This window comes from Clavelina lepadiformis, chromosome 6 (assembly GCF_947623445.1).
Source record: "Clavelina lepadiformis chromosome 6, kaClaLepa1.1, whole genome shotgun sequence".
Lineage (NCBI taxonomy): Eukaryota > Metazoa > Chordata > Ascidiacea > Aplousobranchia > Clavelinidae > Clavelina > Clavelina lepadiformis.
The window spans coordinates 5,884,271-5,911,285 of record NC_135245.1 but is presented as its reverse complement, the minus strand read 5'-3'; the positions used below and the strand labels follow the sequence as shown (position 1 = coordinate 5,911,285).

Below are 27,015 nucleotides of genomic sequence, written 5' to 3'. Positions count from 1 at the left end.
TTCATGTAGAAAAATATAAATAAAGTTAATCTTTCAGAGTGCCAATCTATATCCTGTTTTTTTTAGTTTAAAATTTGGTTAACACTGTTCAGACGACATCAACTTTGTTTCTTGTTTAAGAAATATTTACGCTATCCACCAGTGCAAAATCTTTATGTATTATGACATGGTCAAACTGATTTCTTGGAATGTAGCATGGTTAGGATACTTAAAAAGGTACAGAAACCAACTAAAATCTTTAATTTTGCGTGTATAAGATTGTGTATTTATGAAATACAGCATAAGATACACTCTGGTCGATGCTTAGAACGCTCAAAGTTTAGAAAATGACATTATGCAATTGAAAAGTTCTTTCCACTCAATAAAAATTTTGGTGTTTCTTGAAAAAGATTTATTATTTTTATGTTTTGGTGTACTTGCTGAACGATCATAAGTAGAACTTAGTGTATTGTGTGCAACTGAAAAAACAGCATTTTAATCTCAGCCACAACTTGTCCCTTATTTCATCCAGAAATCAGTCTGTTGTTATGTTTGTGTAATGGAGTAAATCTTTGTAACAAATCTTTCACTAAGCAGGAAGGCATAAACTTACTGGTATATTTTGAAACCTTACTATCAGTTGATCTGTAGAGATGTTTACCATAAACATGAAAGCTCTTCATTGGATCATCATATGTGGCGCTACAGTTATAGGTATTTGTCTTGGCGTATTGTGTAATATATAAAATTGCTATATACGTACATTCAGTTCTAAATTTTTAGTTTTTCTGAATGCTTCATAATGATTAGTTTCACTTGATAAATATGCCTGAAATATAGAATATTTAAATGTGTTCTATATTTCAATTAAATTCTATGATAAAGGCATCGTTCTGTTGCACGAGAGCATGCTTCAATGCAGTTATTTATTTATAAATATTTATTTATTTAATTTAACTAGTTATTTATTTATAAATTTTTTTTAAATTTTATTTTCTTAGTTAAAATACCTCAATTTAAAGCTGGCGAGTCTGATGTTCTTGCCAATTCGTACCAGTCCAGTGGTGATGCAGAAGTGTCAAAGCCCTTGAATAAGAATATGGAGTTCTCAGATGATTTGAGATTTAAAATTGACACTGCAAAGCTTACCATAACGAAAAGCAATTTAGCAGTTGATACTGCAATGGATATTCTTTTATTATCAGATAACTGTTACAAGGTATAAAATTTTAATGATTATTGACATTTTTGTACTACAATATTTGCTGGTTGCTGTTTGTGTAGTTTACTAGTTGCATTTTATGCAGTTTTAATATTTTAAAATCATTTAAATTTATCCAAATTATCTACAACTCTAATTAATTTATTTTTTGTTATGACTTCTGATAGTCTAGTGATGTAGGTTATGTGTTTTATAATGAATTTTATAATTTTCCTTTGTATATAGTGCGCATATTACAAAGTGGAAACAATCCAACCAAGTGAGAAAAGTGTTAAAATTTTGGTTGATACGAGGTGGCCCCTTACGATTAATTTGTATGCACACAAACCAAATTGTAGGTATGATATGATTTGATTATATCAGAACCTGTTTCCAAAGTTTTGAATGCTAGGCTGCACTAGCTTTGTACAAGACATTTATTTATTCTTCTTTACAATAGCTAGCAATCAACAATTACTTTCTATTTTTAGTATAAAATTTCATTACTTTTATGGAGAGCGTGGTGAATATTCTGTCAACTTCACTACTTTTTTAAATGGATCGTGTCAGTACACTGGTCCAAAGACAGATGTTCATCCTTGGAACAGCAACTTGCGTGAGTTGAAACAGTGATAAGTCTGATGTTAGTATAATAGCCATGCTGTTGAGTGTCGATATATTTTTAAAATTTGTACCTTGTAGAAGTTTAATTTCATTATTAATTTCTATGATATGTTTCTTGAAAGCTATTCTGGTTGCATTTTTAATTTTGCTGTGCATGGCAATGTTCTATGCCATTGGAAAATGGATTTACAGTAAAAAGGATGTATCTAGCATGTCTGCTTTAATCAGTAATGTAAGTGATACATGAGCTTGATATAAATGACATAATGTTTTTATCATAAAGCACTCCTGTTTGTAAATTTTCAGTGTATAACAAAGGACTTTACAGTGATAATATTGAATAAAGTGTAGATAATGATGGCATTTACTCTTAATCTTGTAGTCCCTCAAACCAGTTTATCTATAGGTAGCACTTTTTTACGTTAACATACATTTTGACTAAATCGTAAAAAAATTAAAACTACTGGTATATTCCAGTTGTTCTCAAAATGTAATTAAGATAAAACTATGTTAAGGTGGCAGTTATTCAAGATACCATTGGTAATATTATTATTCCCGTTTGCATTATTATCAAAGGATCTTGGTGAAACTGACACAGCCAATCCTAGTTCATCTCCAACTACACAGCTTTCTGCTTCTACTCCAAGACGAGAAAGACTTAAGTCCATTGATACATTTCGGGGGTACGTTCACATACATGGGTTAACTTTTTATGAACTATGCCTAGGGATTCACCACCTTCCATGCTATTTCAGGTTGTGTATCGTAATCATGATATTTGTAAACTTCAAAGGAGGTTATTATTGGTTTTTCCGTCATTCAACCTGGAATGGTACTTATCACAACTTCTGTTTTGTTTGCATTTATAGGTTATGCCTAGTTGTTATGATATTTGTTAACTTCGGTGGTGGAAACTATTGGTTCTTCAGCCACGTAGCATGGAATGGTATGGCAAGTTGTTGACTGGGGAAATAATAATCACTGTATCAATGAAAAATTATGCTTACAGTAAAAATTTATTCATTTTCAGCCACTGATTAATTAATGTTTTTCAATAACTTACAATTTAATGTTATCCAATTACTTGTGCAAAATATTAGAGGGGTTAATTGGAAAATTATTGTCAAACATGATTTCTCACTAACGCAAACAATTAATTATCAAAATCAAGATATGAATCAAAATGTATAAGATGAAGTGATTCAACGCTAAAGTCGTCTATTTTAGTTTTTAAAATGTTGCCTTTACTTAATTTGGAGTTAACTTATGCTAACCAAAAACATTTTCTGCACTTTGCTGAGGTCAGGGCATTATATACAATTTTATGGTTTGCCGTAAACAACTGTCACACCATCTTGATAATGCTAAGCTAATCAAATATTTGCTTTCATCAAGTTAATTTATTTGTTGTTTGCTTCATTTAATTTTGTATGCTGTAGTTTTTTTTGTTTGCAGGTTTAACAGTTGCTGATTTGGTCTTTCCATGGTTTATGTTCATCATGGGGGTGAATATTACTCTTTCGGTTGAAAGTTTGTTAAAGAAGAATATACCGAAAGGTTCCATTGCATACAAAATTTTCAGAAGGACACTTATTCTTTTTGCTTTGGGAATCACGGTGATCAACCATAACAGTAAGCTCTATTGTTTCAATAATGTCTAATGTTTTGTCGCTCAATGTTGTCCGATGCAGTTTTAAGGTTTAAACTTCAGCAGAATGTTTTACTCTTTTAATTTTCAGTTCTTTTAATTTTCCACCGTTTTACATTTCAGCAAGTTGGGAAACATTCAGAGTTCCAGGGGTCCTGCAAAGATTTTCAATTGCATACTTATTTGGTTTTCTAATTCAATGGGCTTTCCATAAATCAGCAGAAGAGTTGAACAGCACGGAAGGTGATTATCATTGAGGATAAAAATTGCTTTTCTATGTAAATCATCCAGGTTTGATTAATTGTAAGCGTAAAAATTCCTTGCTGTAGGTGATGAGACTCCATGGTGGTTTGGGGTTAGAGATGTAGTAATGTACTGGCCACAGTGGATCATTGCTCTTGGACTGGAAGCTTTATGGTTGTTGCTTACTTTTCTTCTTCCTGTTCCTGGTTGCCCAACGTAGGTTTAACAAGAATATCATTCACACTGCGTAGTTTTTTGAACTTAAAATACTTGCTATTTTATTTCTGGTGTATGCTTCAGTGGCTATATAGGGCCTGGTGGGCTGGCGGAAGATGGGAACTACATCAACGAGACATGCATTGGTGGTGCAGCTGGATATATTGATAGATGGTTGTTTGGTGAAGCACATATATATGGACACCCAACTGCAAAAGTAAAGATACTTTTTACAACACCTTTTATGTCATAATTAATGCATTTGCGTTGTTGCTGCAGTGTTCACTGAATTGGTGTGAATGCCTACAAAATTTAATAGCAAAATAATATGTAACCGAAAAATTGCCAATGAAATTATTGTAACTATCTATGGTTCACTTTTTGCTATGCCAAATAAGTCAAGAGTTCCAAATTTGGACAATACAACAGAGAAATAAAAAAATTGTTTTTCTATTTGAATTTGCACAAACAGCCTCGGTAACCACATCTCGAGCAACGATGAGTTATTTCCTAGTTGAAATTGTGCACAAACCTTTTTCAGTACAAGGATAAAGAATCTGACACCATAGCATTTAGATTTGGAACAGGCATTAGACGTTAGCAAAGCAGATGGTGTAATATTCCCTGATTGATTATATCTTTTAGGTTATTTATTATCCAATGGCTGGCAATGACCAAAGAGTACCATATGATCCTGAAGGTGTGCTTGGTTCAATTAATGGTTGTTTAATTGTGTTTCTTGGCTCGCAGGTTGGTGTGATATTAACTGCTGTAACTACATGCTACAACAAACCAATAGTGTATTTTTTTAACTTTAATATATCTCCCTTGTGTTGTAAAGTCATAATACATCCCTACTATGTCCTCTTTAAGATGGGAAAGATATTCCTCTATTACAAAACACCGAAAGAGCGAACCATCCGCTGGCTGTCATGGTCGGTAATTTTTGGAGTCATTTCCATCATTCTTTGCAAAGCATCAGCAAATGGAGGCTGGATACCTGTCAACAAAAACCTTTGGTATCTATTTGTTACATGTTATGTACTTATACTACCGTTTGAAGCTTTTACTAGGTGCAGATTGCATATTAATTATTAAACTGTGATCCTCAAGCTTTTAGCTTTATGTGCTAACTTCACTTTGGACAATCATGTAAATTTCTACTCACAACTCAAATTCGGATGGTTTTACTCACGTTATTTTTAACAAAATAATTTGCAATTAGTTTTAAAACGAAGAAGGATCTGAAAATGCAACGAATATATTTTTCTAAAAGAACGCTCTGACTAATTTTCCTAAAAACACTTCAGGAATAGAAAATTTACTTATTTGCAGGACAACAACATTTGTTACTACTCTTTCCTGCTTTGCATTCTTTCTTGTGACAGTCATTTACTACCTGGTTGATGTCTTCAAAATATGGTCAGGATCCCCACTTGATTTTGTTGGTAAGAAAACAACCGATCATACATATAGATTAAATACAATTACATTCATATTTGCTTATTACAGAAAGGATTTTAGCAAACATCCAACTGGGTATTTAACAAGCTTATTTCTATGGAGCTGCTTAATTTGAAATGTAACTTTTCAGGGATGAACAGCATTTTGCTTTATGTTGGACATGAAGTGTTGCATGGATGCATTCCGTTTGCCTGGGGGGCAACTGAATACTCAACCCATGCAGAATACCTTGCCATGAATGTTATTGGAGTAGGCTGCTGGGTGCTGATTGCCTATTACTGTTCCTACATAAAATTCTTTGTAAAAATCTAAGTTTCTGTCCACAAACCAACCAGCTTTTTTAAGTTATACAAAATCGTTTCATATTTTAATCATCTAGGCCTAATACAAAAGCATTTTGTATATCACTTTGTCATTTCAGCGCTAAATAATATCATTTCATAATTCATAGTCCTTGTTAATTCTCTCTTATATTTAGCAAACCTGGCATAACTATATTTGAACCGACACATGTTTCTTTGAAGTTGGCCAAAATATATACCCTAAATATTTCCACTGTTTAGCTTTCAATATCTCAATCCTGAATACACTTGTTACGTAAGTTTCTGCAGTGCTGGTTTGTGTAAAAAAACTCTTCTTACATTTTAGTAACAGCAGTTTACAGTGTTTAATAATTGTGCAATAATTTTTTTGTGTTTTTATTTAGTCATCAGCATTTTTTACATCTTGAATGCTACGAAATTAGCTGATCAATAAAGTTTTCATACTTACATGTACTAATATGCTGTTGGTTACAGGATGACAAGTATCATGCGTTGTTCAAAGAAACATTTCAGGTAAATAAATGTTCTCCACAATCGGTTTTACTGAATTTAGCATCGCACGCGCAGTTGGCATCGTTCCAAAATGTGCCCGTGTTGTAATTGAGCAGCAGCACGACTTGGATCATGTCCAAAGCAGGAAGTAATTAATTATTTTAATAGAATCTAGTAAACTGATACGTACAAAACTTGTTTTGGTTGAAGTCTTGATCTTTACTTGAATGCGAAGAGTTTTACTTGCCCAAGATTAATTTGTATGTTAATTCTGCAACGCGATGACAGAATTATTACTACCTGCATACTTTAGTAGGCAAACTTGCCGTGGCAAGCAGTGTGAACTGAAAATGTTATTCTAACACGCAGTTGCAACCTGTGTTTATTGCACCAATAACATCCCCAAAAAATTAATATTTTTTTCAAAATTTTTTATCAATATCCAGTACAAAACTGTATGCAGACTTTCAAGAAACAGAGGCATTGTACAATTAGGGATTGGGCCATTTTAATTCATTAGTTGCCCAATACAGCCGTGCTCCCTGAAATTTAATTTGCTGTTGGAAATTGTAGGCGAACTATATTGATATAAGTGTTTTGACTGCCATTGGGAACTTTGAATTGTTAAAAGACAAAAAACTGCTTCCTCGCTGGGCATAACACTAGTGCAGGGGTTCCCAACCGGTGGTACGCGTACCACTAGTGGTACACGGGAGCTTTTCAGGTGGTACGCGAGCAGCTCTCCGTTGCATGCGATATACAGTATAGTAGTATAACAATTTAATTTTGAGTTGCTAAAATATGCGAACAACACTTTTATTTCTTTCCGTACTAAATTCTCTGCACTCAGTAAGCTACTTTTGTCGATCTTGCTCCCTGCTGTCATTGTTATTAATACAATGCTGCTGTGCGAATATTGGATCAAATTAGTTGTTTTGAAAATAGTGGTACGTGTTGACAATCCGTGGTGGCTAAGTGGTACGAGAACATAAAAAGGTTGGGAACCCCTGCACTAGTGGGATAAGACTGATATAAATCGTTGTGTTTGCTGCCAAACTTCAAGAGCATTGGCACGGCGCCCTTTCTTTCCTCAGTCTAATGACCTTGGCGGCAGGTTATTATTTACGTGTTAAAATGTTTTCAAGATGATTACGCTTTGAAATGAATAACTATGTAACGGCGTGAATGACAATTTATCCGCCACTACTAAACCACGGAGTTTGGTCGTCATTGCGACACGGAGTTTGGTACATCGCTCACTTTAATGAAGTTATACCTGCATTGTGCATTTTCTACGTTTTAACAACATTGTAACGCCAACTAACGTCATAAACCTTCCAGCATATCCTAGATTTTGAAAAGTTTGGCGTATATAGAAATGCGTTTCTATCGGAAATTGCAAATATAGGGTTCGAGTGGTGAGGAATGATAGCCAAGTTTTAAGTATTAGTAGGATAACTGAAACAACCCCAACTAAATAAGAAGTTCCCAACTGTGCCATGTGCACCAGTATGATGGTTCAACGTACTTGCACATAAATGTGTCACACATTAGTAATATTTCTAGCAAATAACTTCCACGATGATGTTACTGTATACCCAACCGATTAGGTGAAAATCTGTATTTAGAGCAAAGTTTAAAAATCAAATATTTGTATTTATTCTGTCAACAACGCATAACATATTGCACAAAACCAAACACAAAAGCTAAAAAAATATCTACACCAATTTGGTGTACTCAGATTCAAAGTCATCAGAAGTCTTTCTGTGTTTGTGTGCAGACTGCGGAGCTTCAATATAAATCTGCCTACTATCATCAGCACTTGACATTAAACCTGACATGTATGGAACGCCAACGCCGCAAAAATAGAAAAGTGTTAAATTGAATCGCAAGTATGCAATTTATGTATTGTTTTCATAATTTGAATGGAAGGTTTTCAAACGTAACTTTATAGATTCAAATCACGAAACAACAAGCCAAACGCCAAAGCCGGCAATCAAACGGTCTTTTCTGTGATTGCTGTTGCACGATTCATATGGCAATTTTCAAAATGGTTTCGCAACATTTACAATTACACCACAGTTTTATAAACTTGATTTTTTAAATCAAACCACGACTTTTGAAGTCAGATATAACAACTGCAAAGCAAACTGGCTGTTGGCAAGTTACAATGCCTAATGGCAAATGGTATTTTCTTTAATCGGATTGCAGTTTTGTTAATCACATGTCGGTTTTTTGAATCATCTAACTTATACCATGAATTATAAAATGGCCATATGATTGGAAATTAGTCTTCGTGAATTAAAAATGGGCGAACCAATTTGCAAAATACATACGTGATTAAACAAACATGCATTCCTAAAAGCACTAAATGATTCTATAAAATTACGTATGAATCGCATAATGTGTTCATGAATTGCCAAGTATAGATGGATCGGCAAATGTATAGATGATTTGCCAAAAGTGCATGAATCGCCAAATGTACATGATTCGGTAAATGCATGCATGAATCGCCAAATGTACATGATTCGGTAAATGTATGCATGAATCGCCAAATGTACGTGATTCGGTAAATGCATGCATGAATCGCCAAATGTACATGATTCGGTAAATGTATGCATGAATCGCCAAATGTACATGATTCGGTAAATGTATGCATGAATCGCCAAATGTACGTGATTCGGTAAATGCATGCATGAATCGCCAAATGTACATGATTCGGTAAATGTATGCATGAATCGCCAAATGTACATGATTCGGTAAATGCATGCATGAATCGTCAAATGTACATGATTCGACAAATGTATGCGTGAATCGCCAAATGTACGTGATTTGACAAATGTATGCGTGAATCGCCAAATGTACGTGAATCGACAAATGTATGCGTGAATCGCCAAATGTACGTGAATCGACAAATGTATGGATGGTTTGTTGAAGTGCGCCGCGCCAAGTGTGCAAAAATGTCTCTCTTGGGAAAAAAATGTCTCTCTTGGGGATACCAAGAAGAAAAAGGGATTTTGAGAGAAGACAAAGTTTTCTGAATAGCCTATGTTTCGGGCAGGCCGAAAGTTACCGTGTACCGTCAGTGCAAAATACTTTGCGATCAGCAATAAGCGTAAGCTTAGTTTTGTTCGCAATGAAGAATGGGATGTTTCTTTAGAAGTTATTTCAACACTACACGCGTTAGGTTATGTTCTATTTGAAATGTGATTATTAAGCCGGGCCAGTACTGCAGTGCTGTGGTATTCCTTTCCATTCAGGTCTGCAATTCTGACTGCAAAATGAAATAAACCCAACCAACCTCATGTGCTGCTTAATAAAACGCTAAAAGGCGCTCTTTAAAGACTAGCCTGAATAGGATATACCAGCCTACCACAGCACTGCAGTACTGGCCCGGCTTAATAATCACTAGGGCAACCAGTTTTTTGACCTCATTTTGAAAAACGCTATACTGATAGTCTCTACACTGTCTACAGCAACTTTCTAATCTAAAGCTGCATTTAAAAATGATAAAATGCTTTTGTAGTGTTGACTTTTTTTCGTTTCTGCGTATTAAGATTGACAACTTGCAGTTTCAAATGCAATGACGTCTCATCGTGACGTCACCAAACGCGCTGAAAAGCCTTCCCTCTCTTTGTGGCTTTGGTTCTAAGTAAAATTTGCGGGACTGGAATTGTTTGCGGTACAAGAAAAGAGAAAAAAACGGAAGAATAATATTACAAAATGGTTACAAAATTACAAGTTTAATAGATTTTGACCTAAAAAAAAGACCTAACGAAACAATTTGACCGTATTTTGACCTAACGTAACATTTTGACTTTATCTCACCTAATAACTTCTATACCACACGTCGTACAAAGCTGAAATTTGTTTTGTGCTTGTTTCATAGCATTCTGAGGAGGTAAAAAAAAATTGACCATATTGTTCAATTCCAGTCCCGCAAATTTTACTTAGAACCAAAGCCACAAAGAGAGGGAAGGCTTTTCAGCGCGTTTGGTGACGTCACGATGAGACGTCATTGCATTTGAAACTGCAAGTTGTCAATCTTAATACGCAGAAACGAAAAAAAGTCAACACTACAAAAGCATTTTATCATTTTTAAATGCAGCTTTAGATTAGAAAGTTGCTGTAGACAGTGTAGAGACTATCAGTATAGCGTTTTTCAAAATGATGTCAAAAAACTGGTTGCCCTAGTGATTATTAAGCCGGGCCAGTACTGCAGTGCTGTGGTAGGCTAGTCTTTCAAGAGCGCCTTTTAGCGTTTTATTAAGCAGCACATGAGGTTGGTTGGGTTTATTTCATTTTGCAGTCAGAATTGCAGACCTGAATGGAAAGGAATACCACAGCACTGCAGTACTGGCCCGGCTTAATAATCACATTTCAAATAGAACATAACCTAACGCGTGTAGTGTTGAAATAACTTCTAAAGAAACATCCCATTCTTCATTGCGAACAAAACTAAGCTTACGCTTATTGCTGATCGCAAAGTATTTTGCACTGACGGTACACGGTAACTTTCGGCCTGCCCGAAACATAGGCTATTCAGAAAACTTTGTCTTCTCTCAAAATCCCTTTTTCTTCTTGGTATCCCCAAGAGAGACATTTTTTTCCCAAGAGAGACATTTTTGCACACTTGGCGCGGCGCACTTCAACAAACCATCCATACATTTGTCGATTCACGTACATTTGGCGATTCACGCATACATTTGTCGATTCACGTACATTTGGCGATTCACGCATACATTTGTCAAATCACATACATTTGGCGATTCACGCATACATTTGTCGATTCACGTACATTTGGCGATTCACGCATACATTTGTCAAATTACGTACATTTGGCGATTCACGCATACATTTGTCAAATCACGTACATTTGGCGATTCACGCATACATTTGTCAAATCACGTACATTTGGCGATTCACGCATACATTTGTCGAATCATGTACATTTGACGATTCATGCATGCATTTACCGAATCATGTACATTTGACGATTCATGCATACATTTGTCGAATCATGTACATTTGACGATTCATGCATGCATTTACCGAATCATGTACATTTGACGATTCATGCATACATTTGTCGAATCATGTACATTTGACGATTCATGCATGCATTTACCGAATCATGTACATTTGACGATTCATGCATACATTTGTCGAATCATGTACATTTGGCGATTCATGCATACATTTACCGAATCATGTACATTTAGCGATTCATGCACTTTTGGCAAATCATCTATACATTTGCCGATCCATCTATACTTGGCAATTCATGAACACATTATGCGATTCATACGTACTTTTATAGAATCATTTAGTGCTTTTAGGAATGCATTTTTGTTTAATCACGTATGTATTTTGCAAATTGGTTCGCCCATTTTTAATTCACGAAGACTAATTTCCAATCATATGGCCATTTTATAATTCATGGTATAAGTTAGATGATTCAAAAAACCGACATGTGATTAACAAAACTGCAATCCGATTAAAGAAAATACCATTTGCCATTAGGCATTGTAACTTGCCAACAGCCAGTTTGCTTTGCAGTTGTTATATCTGACTTAAAATGTCGTGGTTTGATTTAAAAAATCAAGTTTATAAAACTGTGGTGTAATTGTAAATGTTGCGAAACCATTTTGATAATTGCCATATGAATCGTGCAACAGCAATCACAGAAAAGCCCGTTTGATTGCCGGCTTTGGCGTTTGGCTTGTTGTTTCGTGATTTGAATCTATAAAGTTACGTTTGAAAACCTTCCAATCAAATTATGAAAACAATACATAAATTGCATACTTGCGATTCAATTTAACACTTTGCTATTTTTGCGGCGTTGGCGTTCCATAGACATGTGCTGATAAAAGTTGTCTTTTTCTACTTGAACAGTAACGGAAGTTATCCGGTGTTCTTTAAGTATAGCAGTAACTTGGGAGATTATGCGTTGTTCGATCACATGAGATTCAACATAGACACTGACTGCAGCAATTATTTCATCATCAGTGTGCTGCCATACTTGACAGAAACGAAAGGATATGACACCATCAACTGCCGAAACTTTTGACAATGCTTTGTTGATGTCTAGTTCTAATTCTGGGGATGCACACATGGCTAACATCCGCGAAGAGTCCCGGAGTAATGGCCAAACTGTGCACAAGATAAGTGTAGCGACAAGAACAGTACAAATAGGGTCGGCAACTAAAATCTGCCAGCGTCCAATTACAAATGATGAAACAATGACTCCGACACTTCCTAATAAATCTGCTAAAATATGGAGATAAACACCCTTCAAGTTGGTGTTATCATGATGGTGATGGTCGTGATTACAAGCTGAACCATGACCATGTTGGTGACTAAACACAAAAACACCAACCAAATTCACAAGAAACCCAGCCACAGATACAGCCATCAATTTGTCCGTATCAATTTTTGGTGGATCCAGTAACCTTTGAAACGCTTCATGGAACAAGAAGATGGCAACAACCAGCAAAAATAAGCCATTCACAAATCCAGATAGGACTTCTACTCTTCCATAACCATAAGAAAACATTCTTGACGGTTTCCATTTTGCCATCACTGCAGCAATCAAACCCAGTATTAAAGCAGTACAATCAAATAGCATATGAAAGCTGTCTGATATAAGCCCAAGTGAATTACTCCATATGCCATAGGTGAGTTCAACAAAGGCAAAACATAGATTGATGCAAAGGAAGTAGAAAATATGTCTTGAATCCCTTTCTCTCATAACACGCTGCATAAGACCATGGAATAATTCAACAACTGTGGATTTAGAAGCTCGTTGCAATACATCATCTGCAAAGCGATATAAGGGTAAGCCTTCAGCAGAATAACCAATAAAGCTTCCTTTTTGACTTTTAGAAGATGGCCACGACAACATATCAGATGCCAAAATAAAAAATACAGTGCTAACAACCACTCCACCGGATAAGGCATGTTCTTCCACATGATGAACTGATGATAAGCCTTCTGTTTGACTCCACTGAAGTCCAAAAAACAGAGCAAAAATCGCCATTGTGAAATATCCAATGCGTGCCATACGTACAGCTTCCAGCTTTGTGGAAACCTTTAAGTGTCCATAATAATCGATGACAAAAACTAACACGACAGCAAGGAATAAAGGTAAAATGCTCTTGACTATGTTTAATTCAGATCCAGTAAGATAGATTAGAATCGAAAATGGGCAAAGCAACACAGCAGACAACAAAGTTGATAGAGCATGTAAGCGTTTGACACATCCAATATGAGCGCTGACTCTCTTAGTGTATCCACTGCATGCAACTTTAAGCAGCAACGTGAAAACCAGAAGCAGAACACCTCCTTTGTGATCGGCAACCCCTAGAGAAGATATCAAAGCATAAAATGAGTGTGATATACTGCTTGTGTGTGTGCCTTCGGGGTGATTAGGTTTCCTGGTTAACATTGTACTGTCATTATCAAAAAACAGCAAGCAAACTATACCAAGGAAAAACATCAGTGATCCCCTGGCCTTTGCATGGTTTCCCCTGCGTCCATTTGAGAACATTCCAACAAACATAGCTATCAAAATAGGTTCACCATGCTCGTATACCAAAATAGTTCGCAAAGGGCCACAAAGTTTAAGTGCCGATAACCACAAAAGATTCGAAACTAGTCCCAGCAAAGCGTGTCGAAAAATGTATTTCCATTGTTTTTTGTTCAACTTCTGGCCACTTGAAAAAGGCTTCTGTATGAGCAAAAATGTTCCAGCTGAAGTAAGCTTAGCAAAAAATAAAAATGGAACTACAGGAATGGTTTTCAGTAAATCACTGGTTTGAAATAGACCGATGCAACGTATTATCTTGATAACAATCCAAATAAAGCCATATTTTCCAAAACCGCTGGCAATATTTGACTGAATTCTTCCCAGCTTGTCACTTTGAATATTGTCTGCCATTGCACTGATCTAAAAAAATAAAAAGTATATATAATAAGACAGTAGTCTTCAATATTTCAAAGTGTCAGCCGCAAAACCAAAATCAGCACAATAAAAAAGGAATACTTAAGTACACTTCCTGAGGGCCGTTAAGTGTTCGTAAGAACACTTAGCAAGCAAATGGACGTTTAAACAAACCTGCTAAATATGTATAATAGTATAAAATTACACATGTTACATAAAAGGAAAAAACTTCACTTGTGATCAAAAAGAGTGATGTAACATGCGGCTTTTTTAGAAGTAGAAGATTTAAAAAAAAATTTATTGCTATTTTTAAAAATGAACCGTGGGAAACTGGTGTGGTTCCTGCGCCCATGGGCACAGTATTGGTGCCCCCTGGTCTAGTTTGCCATAAGTCGTCAAATTCTGCACTAAGAAGTCAAACGTTTTTGTTTGCATATCACTATTAAACTGGAGATCACCTGAAAATGTTACAACCACAAACTCAACGGACTTGTGATGACGCCCAACATGTCCTACTCGGTTGTCAATCAGCTACTCGTCGGTATCAAAGTCCAACCCAACATGAAATGTATGCAGTCTCTACCAGAAAAGGAAGCTAGATAACATTACTCAAGAAAAGACAGAATAAATGGGAATAGCTGAAATGCGCTGCACAAACCAAGGACAAATTTACAAGAAAAGTTTCAAAATCATCTGATCAGGAAGCAAAAAACATGAACATGGTATAGGAACAGTGATGGAAAAAAAATCAGCGAAATGTTACCAAAAACATTGGGCAATATATGACCGAATGTTACTGCTGAAACTCGGAGGACAAAAAGTACACTACAATGTAATACAAGTCTAAGATGCTCCAACAGAAATTTCCACAGAAACAGATATGACAAACTTTCATCACTAATTATGTGAAGCCACAACCACATACAGCTCAAGAGAGCTACTCATTTTCATGGGCGACTTCAGAGCAAGCGTTGGCAAGGGATGAGCAGAAGTGAAGGAAATGAGAAGAATTACTGCATGACTGGTGTGAAGTAAACAACATGACCATCACCAACACTTGGTTCAACAACCATGCCAGATGCTTACATATATGGAAATCACCAGGAGGAAAATATAAAAACAAGATAGATTACATCATCATTAACAAAAGATTCAGAAATGCAGTCCTTGATGCAAAGACATACCATGGAGCAGACTGGTATAGCAACCATGTTCCAGTAGTGGCTAAAATTAGAGAGAAGTTGAAGAAATACAAAGTTACATCTTACAAGAAAAAATTGAATTATAAGGTATTAGGCAGCCAACAGTTAGAGCTCACCTTCAACAAGATGTTCCATTAAGAATGGCAAATAATGAACCTTTTTCCTTCAGAGAGCCATTATCTGGCCCAGAAATAACTTTGAGTAAAATCAGGAATGCCGTGTGTAGCATTAGTAACAGTAGAGCTGTGGGGCCAGACAACATCGCAGTTGAAGACCTTAAAGACTTATGTATTGATTTACTTCACAAACTGCCTAACTTAATCTACAACAGCGGCAAGATTTCAGAAGCGCTGTGACAGTCAATATTTATAATTATCCCTAAGAAACTAGGAACTAACGATTGTAAACATTTTCACACCATCAGTCTCATGAGCCACGTCATTAAAATTGTTTAAAAAGTAGCTTTATTTCGATCAAGAGAGAGGAAACTCCACACCGAAATCTCAACAGAAAAGTACGAATTTTTGCCAGGCAGAGAAACACGTAATAATGTTATATTCTTGCTTAGAACTATCTGTAAGAGCGCCATTGAAATGCAAGTAAACCTTTACCTAAGCTTTATAGACTACAAAAAGGCTTTTGACCGTGTTAAACATCTGAAGCTATTGGAATTACTAAACAAAATGAACCTGGAGGAAAAGAACTTGCGACTGATATAAAACCTTTACTACTAGCAAGGAGCAAAATACGGACATGAACAATAGAAACAAATTTAATATCCATCAAAAAACGAGTATGGCAAGGCTGTGTATGCTCCCCTGATCTCTTCAACATATATAGTGAATGTTCAATCAAAAAGAATTTTTCAAGACATACATATGGTTATCGAAATCAATGCACACGTAGGCAGAATTTGTTGTGCGTTGTTCTTTTAACTGGTTTAATGGTAAATAATATTCTTATTTGACAATCCTTTCTTAAGAAAAATAAACAATAATCAAATGAATATGTAAACTGCACATAAGTGCAATTTCGTGGAGGCTTGCCCCCTTCCCCGAAAAGCTCTTCTCTTGATGACAACATCCAGACTGACATACGAAGGATAAATTTATACTCCCAACAATAAGCGTTGCATATTATCAGGATTTTGGTGAATTCCATAGCTTTTGCGATACATTCATGTGGGATATTGACCATGTATAGGAATCGGCTTTCGAGAAAGTGAGGTAGACACAATTTCACATGGGTGCAATTCCAAGCGAACTAGGCCTAGACTCCTAGAGGATGAGCATTTAAAATTTTGATTCGAGTTATTTTGGATTTAATTTTGTAATTGAAATTAGATAAATGGACCTGAACGAATTTTATGTAAGTAATAAGTAGCCTATATATATTTTATTAATAACAAAAAAGTTAGGCTGTCACTATTTTACTGGAGAAAATCATGTGTTTGAAGCAATTTTTCAAAGTTCCTTGTTAACCTAATCTAAATGTCATAACATTGTTAGATCCCAAGTTGGAAAGCATGGCACTTTTCGAGAAGATCTCGGCGGTGAAGGATGGCTATAATTGGGGTGAGCGGGTGCTGGTTGGCTAAAATCAGGGTGCATCGAATGCAAAATGGTGTACTAGGTGCATTTTGCAGTCTGCAATGAACATTAGCCTAAACACAAAGCCTCTTTTTTTGACGGTAAAAAAGGAAAACTTTGGTATTAAAGTTAAAATTAGTAGGCCTATTAAAAATCTTGAGGGTGCAGTTGTCATGCTTTAAACCAGGGGTTCTCAACCGGGAGCTAATGGCCCCGGGGGCATAAGTAGTTGCCTCACTAATGAGCTATAGTAGGGGAAGACGTAACAAAGCGGGACACAGGTTCCTAACGTTTTTGTGCTTGCTGTGCAAACTTAACGGGCGAAGGATACAGCAAACGCGCTCATGTTAGGCCTAGCCTATAGTGAAGTACAAAGTGTTTTGCAATCAACAATCTACATTTTTGATTGATGAGCAGGAGGCAACGAATTTTGAAGGTCACTGTAAGAGGGCCACGAACCATGACAAATTGAGAACCACTGATTTAAACTATGGCTTAAATCCAAGTTAAACCCACCTTCTAAACTAAATTTAACTCCAAGAAAACCTTAAATAGCCTAGCTAGAATCAACGTGTTTCATGCCCATTCTCCTAACCTAACAGATCGATCGACTCTAACCGATCTTTAACAACAGGTTGCGTGACTTACATACGGTCACTTTGTAAAAGTTAGGTTAACAAAAAACTGAGAAATGGCCTTGAACGCACTATTTTTCTGATGAAATAGTGGCGGCCTTCCTTGTTGGGACCGGGTAAAACCTGGACACGACGCAATCCGCGGATCGTCCATGGACGGTTGAAAATGGACGATTTTTGCGTAAGCGTCCATGGACGCTTTCACGCAAAACCCACGTTTTCCCTTAGTCGTCCATGGACGGTTGTTGAAATAGGCTTAAATGAGTTATTTTTTAACAAAGCGTCCATGGGTAGTTTTTAGGATAAGTTTAAAGCAGTGTTTTCGAGATCGTCCATGGACGGTTGAAAATGGACGATTTTTGCGTAAGCGTCCATGGACGATTTTAGGAAAAGCTTAAATAGCGGATATGGGGAAATCGTCGATTGACGGTTGTGGGATAGGCTTAAATAGTGGATATGATGTAGTGTCCATGGACTGTTTTGAGATAGGCTTAAAAAGCGTCCATGGACGATTTTAGGAAAAGCTTAAATAGCGAATATGATGAAGTATCCATGGACGGTTATGGGATAGGCTTAAATAGTGGATATGATGAAGTGTCCATGGACTGTTTTAGGATAGGTTTAAAAAGCCTCCATGGACGATTTTAGGAAAAGCTTAAATAGCGAATATGATGAAGTATCAATGGACCATTATGGGATAGGCTTAAATAGTGGATATGATGAAGTATCCATGGACGGTTATGGGATAGGCTTAAATAGTGGATATGATGAAGTATCCATGGACGGTAATGGGATAGGCTTAAATAGTGGATATGATGAAGTATCCATGGACGGTTATGGGATAGGCTTAAATAGTGGATATGATGAAGTATCCATGGACGGTTATGGGATAGGCTTAAATAGTGGATATGATGAAGTGTCCATGGACTGTTTTAGGATAGGTTTAAAAAGCGTCCATGGACGATTTTAGGAAAAGCTTAAATAGCGAATATGATGAAGTATCTATGGACGGTTATGGGATAGGCTTAAATAGTGGATATGATGAAGTATCCATGGACGGTTATGGGATAGGCTTAAATAGTGGATATGATGAAGTATCCATGGATGGTTATGGGATAGGCTTAAAAAACGGCCATGGACGATTTTAGGATAAGCTTAAATAGTGCATATGATGAAAGTATCCTTGGACAGTTATGGCATAGGCTGAAATAGTGGATTTGATGAAGTGTCCATGGACTGTTTTGAGATGGGCTTTAAAAGCATCCATGAACGATTTTTGTTATAAGATGAGCTGACAGGAGAGAAGTGACCATCATCGTCAATCCAGTAAAAACTCACTCAGTATTTGAATGTGAACGCGGGGGAGGAATATAATTAATTGGGAATATAAAGACTTTAACTAAGTTGTTTTCATCATCACTCAAGCTTAATGTGTTAAATTGTACATATTTTACTATAACTGTGAGCATCGTAACACCTAATCTCGATTTCATTTCGTCATATATTGCTTAAAATTGAATATATTCACTTTCGCGTCAAACACAAAAATTTGTATTAATCCATTTATTCTTTTTTGCAGGTGCTGCAAAAATATTCCTGCGACAAATACTGTATTAATGGTACACAATTCTGATGAACCCATCGACAACAAAGACTGCATTCAATCTGAAAAAACAATATAGACAATTAAATCCTGTAAAGTGATCTCTTAAGCAAAGAGGTGAACAGACAGCACTTTTCGTGTAAAAGATGCTGCAGCAAATGCAATATTTGCTGCGGTAAAGGTTACTTGTTCGCAATTTTGCTTGACACTTCTAGATTAAAAAAGATCAACAGATGCTACAATTGGTATTAAGGAGTAATTAACATGTGTTTTTTGAACATAAACTTGTTAAATTTTAACTAATCACACGAAAAGTACCGGGACTGACTGTAATTTCTTGAAAAAAGTAATTCGGTACTATAGTACCGCAGTACTGCCCACATATGCTTGAGCATGGTATAGGTGTTCTATAAAGTTAAAACAACCTATCAAAAAAAACACAAGTCATTAACTTAGTTTTTTCATAAGTGTTTTGGAACCACGAGTGCAAAATTAAAACAACTAGAATTTTAAAAGTGATTTTAAATTTTCTAGTTGTGTTTGAGTTAAGTAATTTTTATGTACGGTTTTATGTACACAATTTTTGGTTGTAGAACAGGAATTATACAAAAATAAAACTATGCACTGCTGGACCTGTGTGCTCGTAGACATTTATTATCTGAATGTAGAAACATAGAGTAACATCTGAAACAAATGAGCAAACTTTGTGCATGGCTTGTGTTCGATACTCAGTTGCAATGCATTAACGACGCTAGGTCTTTTTATTTAAACTGGCAAAAAGTTTGAAATTTGGGCAATATGATGCAAAAACCAATAAAAAATATGTCACAAAAAAAATTGTACAAAGGCTAGCTTGTTAACCAGAGTATTGAATGATTAGGAATCAGTGCCAGGTTTAAGTCATGCGAAGAAACGACGATAGAGATTATCATGGTCCTGTTGACGTATCAAGCTAAAAGTAAAAAGTTCAAAATTTGGCCTAGACCACAGTAAAACTGAAAATAAACTTCTCCAAAATCTGATATCTGCCGCTGCCCAGTTCGAAATAGTTTTACTACAGTGGTAAAATAGTTGCAACTTATAATACCTACTAAACTGTATGCAATGATGGTTAAATATGCCTAAGTTAATATATTATATGATGAACAAGGTTTACCCATTCTGTCTTTTGCTGGTCAATTTCAGATGGGTCTTGATTGTGGCATATATTGCAAAAACTCAACAATACATCATAGTCTGCAAAATGAAATAAATCTATCTGCATTTTTACATTAAAATACTTTGTTGTGAAAACAGAAGTATATATACAGTTTTTAAAAATATTTAGTTAACAAATTCAAGACCAACCATGTGCCAGTTACAAATACAACAACAAACAAAATAGTTAATCTGTTTAAAGTCAGGTTAAAAATGTTGGTGGTTTTCCTATAAATCTCTTTTACATTAACTTTATACATAAGTATGGTTTAGTGCTCTTCTGGAAAATTATGTGGTATACTTCAACGACCTTAAACAACAACAAGGTCACAACATGCTACAAATACTGCAGTTCTAATTAAAAGCCCAACAGCCTCTCAACGGTGGAATCAAGCAGTAAATTGCCAAAGTCCATGCGATACTTTTTGCAGGACTCGCTGTCCGTATCGATCTGTTCCTCGGAAGAACTTTCATTAAGGATTCTTTGAGCTTCCTGCAATAAGCCACTTATTGATAGAAAAGCTATTTTTTACAATCCAATTTGATTTTAGGAATATACACGATTACACATTGTGATGTCAAATAGTTTGAATTAGTGATAATAGTGATTATATATATACTTAATCTTCACAAATTTAAATTCATCCTTTCTAAAAATACCTTTAAAGCAAGTGAGCCACAATTCGAACTGTCTTGTTGCCTTTCATGTTTGCTATGCTGAAACATACATTTATCCCAAGTGCCACAAAAACATTTGCCATTAGCACGTAAAAATGATCTAAAATACACTTACAATATCAGAGTAATATGTATTGAGATCAGTAATGTTATATCTAAATCAGAATAATAACAACAATTTACAGTAAAGACATATAAATAAAAAAGTTGGTCATGCCACGAAATAATTACTCAAAATTTTCAACAGTCCATGGATTGTTTCGTGTCCAGCTTATAGATGCCTATAACTGTATCACTTTAGCCTAACCCAAAACCGTACATGGACGTTTTTCCAATATCCATCATTTAATTTTAAACCTAGATCCCAAAACCCTTAAATGGACGTTAATCCAAAATACATCATTTAAGTCTATCCCAAAACCCATGGACGTCTTTGCATGTCCCATCATTTCTGCATATCACCCCAAAACTGTCCATGCTTGCTGGATGCTGACATCATATCCACTATTTAAGCCTATCCCATAACCGTCCATGGATACTTCATGATATCCACTATTTAAGCCTATCCCATAACCGTCCATGGATACTTCATCATATTCGCTATTTAAGCCTATCCCAAAACAGTCCATGGACACTACCGGTACATCATATCCACTATTTAAGCCTACCCCAAAACAGTCCATGGACACTACATCATATCCACTATTTAAGCCTATCCCATAACTGTCCACGGACATTTTCATCATCTCGCTATTTAAGCTTATCCTAAAATCGTCCATGGACGCTTTTTAAGCCTAATCCCACAACCGTCCATGGACGCTTTCCTCATATCCGCTATTTAAGCTTTTCCTAAAATCGTCCATGGACGCTTACGCAAAAATCGTCCATTTTCAACCGTCCATGGACGATCTCGAAAACACTGCTTTAAACTTATCCTAAAAACCACCCATGGACGCTTTGATGCAAAAGAACTGATTTAAGCCTATTTCAACAACCGTCCATGAACGATTAAAGGAAAACGTCATTTTTGCGTAAAAGCGTCCATGGACGCTTACGCAAAAATCGTCCATTTTCAACCGTCCATGGACGATCCGCGGATTGCGTCGTGTCCAGGTTTTACCCAGTGCCTTCCTTGTTTACTGACTGCCAGAGTTGTGCCAAAACGAAAATTTGTCTCCCATTGCGACGTCACATCATTAATCTTATTCTGATTGTGATTTTGACCAAAGATTACTTTTGCTTTGACTCAGCAGAAAACGTGTACCGGCGCAGCTGGAACACATTTAATATTAAACATCATACTGAAGCAACTTTACTGAACAGTCAAACGTACCCATCACAAACATTGTGTTGTTGTAAGGATGTTTCAGTTTATTCAAGTATTTCTTTGCAAATTTCTTCGGTCAAAGTGATGGTCAAAGCCAAACATTAAGTTAGTTAAGTAGTAGTATTGTAATTTCCGAAAAATCTGCTTCATTACGAGTGAAAGTATTGCTGTTTAAAAATTTAATTTCTTAAAAGTAGTATACTTTAAAGTTTAAACTACTCAAGTAAGAAGTCGTTTGAAAAGTAGTTATCGATCTGAAATATGAGGTTTTGAAAGCGCAAATTACCAAGAGTTTGCTTAAAGCAATACAACTTAAGGCAATACTCAAGTACGTTACTATGGAGTGCCTATGAACAAAACTACTTATTAACTATTAAGTAAGTAGCCAAAGTAGACGGATTTTACTTAAGTAGACTACATAAGCGAGACTGCATAGTATGGAAAGAGCACGCCCTAGATTCTTTTCCAAAACTGCATTGCAAACCAGGACAAACCGCTGTCTCCAAAAAAAAGTGGGAAACACTGATTTTTTTCCAGATTTCTATTGTATAGAGCCGCAACTTCCCCTATTGTGCACAAATGCTGGGCAGCTTTGAGCCATGAATAATCGAGTAGGAATGTACATTAAAAAATAACTGACTATTCTAGAATAGTTTATTCCTAATCTAGAATTTCGAATCCTTCTCTAGAACAAGATAAAAGTTAAAAGCTTTTGTTTTGAACCTGCAATAAGTTGACAAAATTATTTTGTTTCAAGCAAGTTTACAATCGTCAAATTGACATGACACAAGGTTTAATTTATGATGATTAACGCACTCATCACATAGTATTGGAATGTGAAATAACAATCGACAACAACATCTGCTGCACGTGCAAATAAAAAACTTCAATCATGAAATTAAACCGGTTCCTATAAGATCCAAAAAAAAAATTATATTTGCATCTTTTGAGATTCAGTTCTTCAGGGTTGGTTATTCTAGAATGTGAATTCCTAGCCACGAATCGAATTGCACACCACCTACTTTCTTGCACAACGGAATTTTGCTTCTGCACACCTTAGATCTCGGCGAAAACCGCCATACTCTGAAGTCCAGTACGTAAGTAAACCTACTTCATTACTGAGCAGCACTAGGCTAGAGCTTCTTCCTTTGACGTTTCGAAATCATGAAAACCTATTAGTGGGTAATTGGCCCTACTGAGTTCTTTACAGTCCTAGTTGACCTACTGGGTATGTAAGCCAGGGTTTCCACAGCTGTATCACGTTGGGGTTGTTGACTTAGCATTATGCAGTCTGTGGGATTGGTGTCATGTCATTACGTAGCTCAAAACGGTAGAATATTGTACACTAGGCCTATGTTATTGCTATGATGCTGTTTTTGATGGCATACGATCATTTTATAATCATACTCGCATGATGTTAAGTTATTGCAATGTATGTTCTTTCAACATCTATACCTGGCGGTAAATCTGGGTTTACCTAAATTTGCTTTTACAACTTGATTAAACATTACACAACTCCTTTTCAACAACTCCAGTGTGTGACTTATTTTTGTTGAATCTAGGCCGTCAAAGTTCTTTTTTGAATATTTAATGTCCAAAATGACAAACAACCGGCTGACTACTGTCTTTGGCTATGGTCATTCTTTAAAAACAATGCTTTGTGTAGCTTTTATAGCACTTAATGTTGCATAGGTTATAGTTATGTATATAAAAAGTTGCAAACAAAAAATTATGAAGACTTAAAAACGGCTATATGGCCCTATAAGATTGGATCTTTAAGGTGAGGATTATGGCCCCCTTTCCTATTGGTTATGAAGGTCGTGATGTCGTAATTGCCACCACATATGTCATAATCAGCACCAAATTTGCATTTCTTTGAGAATTCTTTTGGTGGTGATTGCTTAACCACAAAGACATATTATTGAATAACTCTTTCTCCGGTAGGCTTGTTGACAGTTTTTTTCAAATTTATGTTTGGGAAGCTTTATGTTAAGGCATGTGTTTTAGTAGAACAGATGTTGATGATATTGCTTACTGTAATCACTTTTACGTAAAAACTTAAGTAAATAGCCTATAAAAAATGGATCAGCTTTTTAACAGGATTTAGAGATGTAGTGTAAAATAGGACATACTAAACAATCTAACGCTTACAAACAACATAATGAGGCGACGTGGAGTTGGGGCAAGTGCCGTGACTAAGAAAAAATTGGAAACAGCTCGTTACAAAGAACGTGGCAATGAAATTGCAGCTCAGCAACTTGAACAACTAAGCAACCAATTAGAAACTTTTCACACTAATTTGGAAGATTTTGCCGCCAAGCACAAACAGGTTACTTTAGGTAGATTGTTGCTGCCCTTAACGTTATAGTTTATAGTAAAGTAACATTTGATGTATTTGCTTTTTTAGGAAATTAAAAAAAATCCACAATTTCGACACCAATTTCAACAAATGTGTGCAGCTATTGGGGTGAGTGTTTTGGAAGTGACCACTGCTATAGATGCATGGATATATCTTTACAAATAAGCATGAAAATTTCGATTTTGTTTGTTTCATAACTGTAAACAGAAACTTTTACGTATTATCTACTGTATTTGATTAAGGCATTAATCATTTTTGTATTTGCTAGTATTTGTAATAATTTTTATAGGTAGACCCGTTGGCCTCTGGTAAAGGATTTTGGTCAGAGATGTTGGGTGTGGGAGACTTTTACTACGAACTTGGAGTGCAAGCTGTTGAAATCTGTATTGCAACAAGGCCGCAAAATGGAGGAATAATGACACTGAAGGAAATTCACCAAAAGTATGTAACTTTTCATTTTTCAGACCCATGCATATTTGAACCTTTACGTTAAAAAAATAGTGATCATACATGTCAACGAAATGAAAAATGAAGATTTATGGCATATGTTATTACAGATTAATCAAAACAAGGGGTAGATATGGACAAGACATTTCAACAGAAGACGTGCAGACGGCTATCAAAAAGCTAAAGGTGCTGGGAACAGGTTTTGCCTTAATTGGAAGCAAAAGTAATCAGCTTGTGCAATCTGTACCAGGTGAACTTAACATGGACCATACAGCAATATTTGATCTTGCCCAGCAGGTAAGTTTTATCAGGTTTTGACGACATAGGCCACATTATTTTTTAAGATCATTAATAAGAAAGAAAATGTTAAATTCTATTTGTAACAGCGACTTGAGTTAACTGAATAACTACACATTGCAAATACCATTTTTACTTGATTAAAAGGCGCATGAAACGATTTTAAAAATAAGAAGGCGCCCTTGATTAGGAAACACATAAAATGTTTCTAAAAGGTTACTGTACTAAAAAACCTGCATTGTGCGACTTGGAAGTGTGTAAGCATTATCTTAGCAATGAAGGAGATTTGAAGAAGCGAACGTAACTACCTTATGTATGTTTGTGTGTAACTACTGATTCGCAGGATAAGCAGCATGGTAATTTTAGTGCATGTGGTACTGGTCAACTATATTAAGTATGACAAAAAATTACAAAAAAAGTTTGAAAAAAATAAAAATCGAGCTTATTATTCAAGTAAATATGGTATAATGGATTTTTTATTTTAGAATCGACGACACGAGATGATAATTACCATGCTAGGTCACCCATTTGTTGTATTTCTTTAGAATGGAGGGCATATGTCTGTCTCAGAAGTTGTGAAAAAACTGTCATGGAAAAGTGAACGATGTGAACATGTAATAGATCACTTAACCCATGAAGGAATGGCATGGGTGGACGATCAAACACCTACTAACGAGCGCTGGTATTGGTTTCCAGCTCTTTTTACAGCTGAACAACAATTTGCTTCTTGACATAATGCTTCTGTGTTTTGAAAAATAGCATCTATACTTGCAATTTACAATGCAAATTTCTTGATTTGTTGGTAAAAATTGTCCGTCTGGAGGTTTCCCTTATAACTGCCGTAATGTGTAAGGTGGACAGATTTAATCATTGTTGACCTTATCCATGAATATTTATTTCTATTTTTTATGTGAAGTTCTTGTTCCATTTTTATTTGAAGTAACTTGAACTTTAAAACATCCTTGTGTGCCTACGTTCAAAAGAAAGCAGATTTTCTTGCATTCAGCCAAGAAAACAGCCAAAACGTTATAGTCTACTACATAGTTTTAACTCACACAAACTTATTTTTTAATTTTGTTTTGGAAGTGGAAGAACTCAGCTGGGGATTTGTTTTTATACATTAGGTATTTTAAAGAAAAAAATGCTGATGATTTTATTGTTTGGTTGGTTATGTCCTTTTTTACAGTGAATGATTATCCTAACTTATGTAACCTACTATTTGGAAGGCTAGCTTTTAAAAGCTCAACAGTTTCGCATTGCAGAGAGAGCATTTGACTTGTAGTCGTGCAAGATGGATTTTGCAAGCTGGTTCTTGAGTTGTGAGGAATCATCGAGTTTTAGGTCATGTAAAGAGTCTACTCAGTCCAAAGATATCATATCACACCACTAACACTTGAAAACGATGTAGTTCAGCTTCAAACAGCAAAGTTATGATGTGCCTGAGATAATTAATTAATTAAATCATTGTTTATGTGTTATTTCACATGCTTTAATAAATAAAGACTTAAGTTGCTACCAATTTGATTCCATTTGTTTTAAAGTTACAATC

General features: G+C 35.7%; 3 protein-coding genes and 1 long non-coding RNA gene across 8 annotated transcripts; 3 read left to right on the top strand and 1 right to left on the bottom strand.

Moving 5' to 3' along the window:
* Window positions 1-6,151, top strand: LOC143462740 (heparan-alpha-glucosaminide N-acetyltransferase-like). 2 transcript variants are annotated; one of them, XM_076960995.1, is made up of 15 exons: window positions 1-693; window positions 981-1,198; window positions 1,427-1,539; window positions 1,672-1,796; window positions 1,927-2,036; window positions 2,381-2,487; window positions 2,674-2,750; window positions 3,260-3,436; window positions 3,576-3,695; window positions 3,782-3,911; window positions 3,996-4,128; window positions 4,557-4,661; window positions 4,785-4,930; window positions 5,247-5,359; window positions 5,506-6,151. In XM_076960995.1, the coding sequence occupies exons 1-15, from the start codon at window positions 633-635 to the stop codon at window positions 5,685-5,687; spliced, it is 1,917 nt and encodes a 638-aa protein (XP_076817110.1). In that variant the 5' UTR covers window positions 1-632; the 3' UTR covers window positions 5,688-6,151. The 2 variants fall into 2 exon arrangements, with proteins under 2 accessions (XP_076817110.1, XP_076817109.1); XM_076960994.1 differs by lacking the exon at window positions 2,674-2,750 and adding an exon at window positions 2,560-2,636 and having other exon boundaries at window positions 4-693.
* Window positions 6,152-11,987: 5,836 nt separating this feature from the next.
* On the bottom strand, window positions 11,988-22,509 carry LOC143461920 (proton-coupled zinc antiporter SLC30A5-like). Of its 4 annotated transcripts, none has more exons than XM_076959862.1 (2): window positions 22,370-22,509; window positions 11,988-14,138 (listed from the first exon to the last, which is right to left on the bottom strand). In XM_076959862.1, the coding sequence occupies exon 2, from the start codon at window positions 14,127-14,129 to the stop codon at window positions 12,003-12,005; it is 2,127 nt and encodes a 708-aa protein (XP_076815977.1). In that variant the 5' UTR covers window positions 14,130-14,138; window positions 22,370-22,509; the 3' UTR covers window positions 11,988-12,002. The 4 variants fall into 4 exon arrangements, with proteins under 4 accessions (XP_076815977.1, XP_076815978.1, XP_076815979.1 ...); XM_076959863.1 differs by lacking the exon at window positions 22,370-22,509 and adding an exon at window positions 17,631-17,649; XM_076959864.1 differs by lacking the exon at window positions 22,370-22,509 and adding an exon at window positions 17,440-17,613.
* On the top strand, window positions 17,622-19,793 carry LOC143461921 (uncharacterized). The gene is made up of 2 exons (XR_013118105.1): window positions 17,622-18,884; window positions 19,138-19,793. It is a non-coding gene; the product is annotated as an uncharacterized LOC143461921 (long non-coding RNA).
* Window positions 22,510-23,602: 1,093 nt separating the features above from the next.
* Window positions 23,603-26,621, top strand: LOC143461859 (vacuolar-sorting protein SNF8-like). The gene is made up of 5 exons (XM_076959768.1): window positions 23,603-24,692; window positions 24,771-24,830; window positions 25,012-25,163; window positions 25,280-25,466; window positions 26,012-26,621. The coding sequence occupies exons 1-5, from the start codon at window positions 24,525-24,527 to the stop codon at window positions 26,195-26,197; spliced, it is 753 nt and encodes a 250-aa protein (XP_076815883.1). The 5' UTR covers window positions 23,603-24,524; the 3' UTR covers window positions 26,198-26,621.
* The last annotated feature ends 394 nt before the right edge of the window (window positions 26,622-27,015 follow it).